We start from the raw sequence: 6,052 nt of genomic DNA on the forward strand, positions 1-6,052 counted from the left end.
TCCTCTAAAACTAATGGATTTTCGCAGTTAAAATGATAAGATCATACATGAAAAAAGAATTCGCAGATGACATCAGCTTTTGCATATCAAACATAGATTTTCCAAATTAACGTCTCAAATTGACGTCGTTTTTGAAAAAAAAAATCGCGGATGATCATTGCAAAAAAATATTATAGTTATATGATAATTTTTATTCTTTTGACTACTTTATGGTAAAATTAAAGATAATAATTATTATGGACATTTTCTCAGGCATTATTTGTATTTTTTTTTTCTTGTAAATTGTTTTACCAACGATGGGGATGAAATAAAACAGAATGAACGGGTAAGAGGTGAAGCTGTTCCTCGTTACTTCAAAAGCCCTATTATCGCAAGTTCCAGATCACGACGATTCTTCTCTATATTTCTTAATCGTTGTTCATCAAACGATGCTTGGTGGATTATACGGAGACTTACCTCCTCCATCATCAACAGATGAAGATTCTCATAACAGAATCACCAATCCTTCCTCAAATGTCTGGTCTAGCAGTGTCAAAATGGCACCACCAACTCTCCGCAAACCATCTTCTTCTTCACTCATCCCGCCCCCCAAAACCCTTTTGAAACCCCAACAAACCAAACCCAGAATCGTCAATTCCACAGCAGTTGCCCCTCCGGTGCCAGATGTGATCACCAGAAGCTCATCGTCGTTCCAACCGGCTCTTGTGGGTGTCACGTCGTCGGTGGTAGAGGAATACGATCCCGCTAGACCAAATGATTACGAGGAGTACAAGAGGGAAAGGAAACGGAAAGCCGCCGAGGCTGAGATGAAGAGAGAACTCGACCGGAGGCGGCAAGAAGAGGAGGAAAGGGAAAAACGAGATAGGGAGAATATGGAGAAAGATAGAGAGAAGGATTATAATATCTCCGGCGAGGAAGCGTGGAAGCGCCGTGCTGCCATGAGTGGCGGCGGCGGTGGTAGTGGTGTCCCTAGGAGGTCGCCTTCTCCACCTGCTGGTGGTGCTGATGGATTTAGTATCGAAAAGTCTGAGACAGGTGGTTTGGGCGTTGGTGCTGGTGGACAGATGACTGCTGCACAAAGAATGATGGCTAAAATGGGATGGAAAGCAGGTCAAGGATTGGGTAAACAGGAGCAGGGGATTACGACTCCATTAATGGCGAAGAAGACAGATAGGCGAGCTGGTGTTATCGTCAATGCTAGTGAACCTAAACAACAGCCAGAAAAGAAGGCAAAAGGTGTTAACATCAATGGTGTTCCTACCCGTGTTGTGCTTCTCAGGAACATGGTAAACATATTTCACTAAATTCCTTTCTTCAAACATGATTTTCAACTTTTTATCTTGATCATATATCGTCGTTAACTTGGCAAAAAGATCTTAGCCATGAAAGTTAGTAGGATAGAGTAGAGAAAGCCTCATTAAATCTTTCATAAAATTTCATGGTATATGTTTTTCCTAATGAGAACATCTAGTTCTTATATATGTTCTTTCCCTTTCTCTCAATAGAGTTCAAATAATAAGAATATGATAGGTACATTTGAGGAAATGGAAGTAATAATAAGTAAATAAAGCCAAATTTTTTAGGACCTAATAAAGAAATCCTCATTTCCTTTTCTTTCTCTTTAATTTGTTCTTTTTGTATTAAGTTAAAAATAACCCTTCTATGCTTACTTAGGCCCTGTTTCATCTTTTTACCCATTAAGTGATGTCTTTATAATGATATTTGAGAAAAATAATGATACACTTGGTTAAATGGAAGAAAAAATATAATTGAGTGCAAATTTTGTGAAAAAAGAAATACCCATATAGAGCTTACTGGATTCAGGGACTGTTTCTTTTTAACTTAATGAGCTTAATGGAACACTTAAACCTTGCTTAATGTATTAATACACTAAACCTTTACCTATTTGCCCTTCTTTTTTTTTTTTTTTTCTTCCCAACTCATCTCACATTAAAATTGATGAATATTGTTAAATTTTATGAATATAGTAATAAAAATTGAAATGTAGGGCTAAAATGGTCAAACCCTTTACCTATTTTCCCTTTATTTTTCTTCCCAACTCCTCTCACATAAAGTTGATGAATATAGTTAAAAAAAAAGAATGTAGGGCTAAAATGGTCAAATCCTTTATTTATTTGCCCTTCTTAGGATGTTTGAATTCAGGTCTGAAAGAATATACTAATTCATAATGACTGTAAAACTTTTGGAAACAATCATGCTGTTTTTGTAGCTATTTTGCACTTAATCTGTGTATTTATGATATAAGATATGTATACTCTTTGTCCTTGAGATTATAATATCCTATATGAAATTATAGCTCCATTTATATGCAACAATCAGAGCTTGTATTCATTGGTATACTTAATAAAGTGGTAAGGCAGGGGCAGTTTGGTCATTTTCTTAGTTCAGTCGGTGTAGGATGTGCATGTGAGTGTGAAAACCTGATTATGATTATAATTTTATGATTATTTAGGGTCAGAATAACCAGTGCATTGCTATAATCCAAAACAATTTAAGTATGTTCTTATTGTGCTTTAAAAAAATGTAAGTACATGGTAGATTTTTCTAAGTAAAATGTTGTAATAGAAAGAAGGGTTAATCTCATAAAAGACCTTATATTTTGTGTTTTTTTCCGGAATAAACCTCAACTTTATTTTTTGCCTGAAAAAGACATTGCAATTTTTCATTTTTTTTCCGAAAAAACCCTCAAATGTCTTTTTTTCCCGAAAAAAAACCTTGAACCTTCTAAATGCTTCCATATAAACCCTCAACATTTTTAGTTTTTCTCGAAAAATCCCTCACGTTTTACAATTGTTTTTGGAAAAAAAAGTGACTAAAAGGGTCTGATCGGAAAAAATAAAAAAACACAAGGTTTTTTCAGGCAAAAAATAAACTTGGAGGTTTAATCCGGAAAAAACACAAAATATAAGGTCTTTTATGAGATTTACCCTAGAAAGAAATAGAAGTTTTCATAGTACAATGCCTTAATAAGAAAAAAACACTTTAAGTAATTGCAATAGAAAGAAATGGAATAAAATTAAAGTTACAATACTTCAATGAAAGTAGGATGCTATAAATAATTCACAAATAAACTAAAGTACTTAGTTATTTCTTTCATTAACCCCTTAAATTAATTTCTACATAAAACAAATGATATATGATTATTTTTGAAATCTTTGAAGGTGGGTCCCGGCGAGGTAGACGACGATCTAGAGACCGAAGTAGCAGAGGAATGTGCAAAATACGGGACGGTGACACGAGTTTTGATATTTGAAATTACGGAGCCAAATTTTCCGGTGGATGAAGCGGTTAGAATATTCGTGCAGTTTGAGAGATCGGAACAAGCTACAAAAGCACTTGTGGATCTTGAAGGTCGGTTTTTCGGGGGTAGAGTTGTCCGTGCAACTTTTTATGAGGAAGAAAGGTTTAACACCAATGAGTTGGCTCCAATGCCCGGGGAAGTCCCCGGATTTATCTAGAAATTTTTAGGGTTTTCGGTTTTGTTGATACTATTTTTTGGATTTTGTTACATTATGGAGTAACTTTTATGATGTAGAAGCTTTTATTTTGTAATCAAGATTTATAATGTACAAGTTTATTTGGGTATGTTCATAACTAAATATACATGTTACATTTAAGGTTACATGGTTAATGTGTTAACCATGTCCCTTCTATAGGTTTAGAAAGATTGGGATACTTTGATATCTATTTTTTACACTAACCCTTTTTAGTTGATATTTATATTTTTTTTGCTTGATGTGTTTAAACTAGTGATTTTCTTAATTTTATGCAAAGATAAGGAAAGAAGAAATTCTTCATTAAATCATGACTTGTTCTAGTGTATCATTATATTATCAAATATTTTTTAAACATAATTTCTCCACACATTTTTAAGCGGATGAAGCGATTTGAAATCCAAAATGGTAAGGACACAATATATGGAGGTTTGGGTTTGAAAATAATAGCCTTTTTTAATTCTCTTCCAATAAAAAAATTGTTTTCATTCCTCTTATCTCAATTTGACCATTTACGTTTAGTTAATAAGATCATAATTATAAACATGATTGTAAGAATACAAATGCAAAACCCCAATTCGTCTCATAATTATGTCATTACACAAAATAAATCCTCCTTTTTAGGCCTTATGTCAAATACCATGTCAAAAGAAAGTGAACTTTCTTAAAGGAGGAAAGAAAATTAAAAAAAAATTGTAAAAAAAGCATGTAAAAAATATGAACTTGACGTTGAAAACAAAAAAAAAAAAAAAAACATCATATTTCACTGAGGTATTTCTAGATCCGGCCTTCTGTCGAGAGTTTCTATTGTTGAATCATCAGGGAATGCATCAGGATACGTGGCTTTAATCTTTGCTTTTAAACTCCTGAAAGAAAAATAAAATATTGTTTTAGGGTTAAATGCTAGAAATAGTACGAAATAAAGCAGATATATTATAGCAATAAGTTATAAAGAACTCAAAAAGACTAAAAGATAATAACTTGTAACTTGTAAACCAACCTCAGCTTTTGAAATATATAATCAAGGTCCAATTTCATGGACTTTAAGAGGCGTGTATTTGTATAAAGATCACTTGACACCTCAGCATAACAATTCTCTGAATAATCGTTAAAATGTGAAAGCACTGCATTACTATCTTGTAAACGCCCCAATCTGCAATTATATAAAAAAAATATATTAATTTTGACAAAGGACAAGTTACCTTAATAAAAGGTATTTGCAATTTAAAGAAAATTTGAATTAAGGAGGTATGCACAATGAGAAAGATTGCAAATTTGACAAAGGACTCACTCTTGATCTTTTGTTTGTGGAAAAGACGTAAATGCCCCTTTCATACCCATCATCAAAAATAGTTTACAAGATTAAGTTCTTTGCTCTTTAGGTCCATTAAGTCGAAAAGAAAAAACATATCTTGCTTACATGATTAATTTATGTCTCCACACAGCACAAGATTAAGTTGAATCATGTTGTTTCTCAATCTTTTACATGTAATTTGTCGACATTTTCCCTCTTATTAATCAAGAGAATGACCACAAGAGTAATAAAAGTAATGCTATATCGATACTACAGCATGATAGAAGAACACCAACATCTTCCAAAATAAAGATAAAAAAATCTCTTTTTTTTGGTGGGGGATTATAAATAATAAGAGGATGCTAAATTTGGCACAAAAACGAATTTCGATTCATGAGATTGAATGGATAAATGCAGTTAAAGATTCTCAAAGGGGCTCCGACATTTTCATGTTGATTGTGGAATTGAAGTACAAAACAGCCAAATTTCCAATCAATATTAATTCATGAACTGGCATAAATAATCGCAAGCATAAAGATAAACATATAAACACACAAACACACACAGAGTACATGTTTGAGTGAAAGGGGGCATGTGAAAAGCATACAGATCGGGAAAGCAAATTCAAATTGGGAAAGGGAAAGGGAGAGGAGGGTACATAATATGTTGCAATTGCTTTAAAGAATCCATATCCTGCGAATCGATTAGGGTTTTGAACTCCTGAGAGAGCTCTTCAGATGCTGCTGCAATTGCTTCTTTCTCCGATTGCTCCATTCTTTCGTATCCGCTCAACCGCTTGTTGGGATCGATTTTGTGCTTCGTTAGTTTGCTGCTCCACCAAGGAGGTCTCAAAATATTTTTAGGCAAAAGTGGCTCTTGATTTATGGGGTAGAAAAAAGAATTTATAAAAATATGTTTGGATTATTATTATTATTATTTTGTGGTAATATATATATATATATATATATATATATATATATATATATATATATATATATATATATATAGGGTTAGATTATTTTGTTTTCACTATCTATTGTGTGCATGTATGACTGATTCTTGACCAATCATTTTAGTTATTTTAAGAAAGTAATTAATATATATTACATGTTGAAGATATAATGGATATTAATTACATCTTCAGTATTTAATATGCATTAATTAGTTTCTTAAAATAACTAAAATGATTGGTCCAGAATCAATCATACAGACACACAATATATATTGAAAACATTTGAACCTA

General features: G+C 32.7%; 2 protein-coding genes across 2 annotated transcripts; one reads left to right on the forward strand and one right to left on the reverse strand.

The window, feature by feature from the left end:
- Positions 1–301: 301 nt before the first annotated feature.
- DRT111 (D111/G-patch domain-containing protein) lies at positions 302–3,620 on the forward strand. Its single transcript, XM_079040697.1, has 2 exons — positions 302–1,286; positions 3,183–3,620. The coding sequence occupies exons 1-2, from the start codon at positions 429–431 to the stop codon at positions 3,477–3,479; spliced, it is 1,155 nt and encodes a 384-aa protein (XP_078896823.1). The 5' UTR covers positions 302–428; the 3' UTR covers positions 3,480–3,620.
- A 412-nt stretch (positions 3,621–4,032) lies between these two features.
- On the reverse strand, positions 4,033–5,688 carry LOC145103159 (kxDL motif protein). The gene is made up of 3 exons (XM_079040709.1): positions 5,468–5,688; positions 4,516–4,668; positions 4,033–4,381 (listed from the first exon to the last, which is right to left on the reverse strand). The coding sequence occupies exons 1-3, from the start codon at positions 5,581–5,583 to the stop codon at positions 4,279–4,281; spliced, it is 372 nt and encodes a 123-aa protein (XP_078896835.1). The 5' UTR covers positions 5,584–5,688; the 3' UTR covers positions 4,033–4,278.
- Positions 5,689–6,052: the final 364 nt, after the last annotated feature.

This window comes from Lactuca serriola, chromosome 1 (assembly GCF_051521515.1).
Source record: "Lactuca serriola cultivar US96UC23 chromosome 1, Lser_US96UC23_V15, whole genome shotgun sequence".
Lineage (NCBI taxonomy): Eukaryota > Viridiplantae > Streptophyta > Magnoliopsida > Asterales > Asteraceae > Lactuca > Lactuca serriola.

Excerpts from the sequence above, each read along its gene's own strand:
- LOC145103159 (XM_079040709.1), bottom strand. The coding sequence starts at position 5,583 with ATGGAGCAATCGGAGAAAGAAGCAATTGCAGCAGCATCTGAAGAGCTC. Across the intron at positions 4,669-5,467 it reads AAGCAATTGCAACATATTAT|ATTGGGGCGTTTACAAGATA; the intron begins GTACCCTCCTCT and ends ATATAATTGCAG. Across the intron at positions 4,382-4,515 it reads TATATATTTCAAAAGCTGAG|GAGTTTAAAAGCAAAGATTA; the intron begins GTTGGTTTACAA and ends TTTTTCTTTCAG.
- DRT111 (XM_079040697.1), top strand. The coding sequence starts at position 429 with ATGCTTGGTGGATTATACGGAGACTTACCTCCTCCATCATCAACAGAT. Across the intron at positions 1,287-3,182 it reads TTGTGCTTCTCAGGAACATG|GTGGGTCCCGGCGAGGTAGA; the intron begins GTAAACATATTT and ends AAATCTTTGAAG.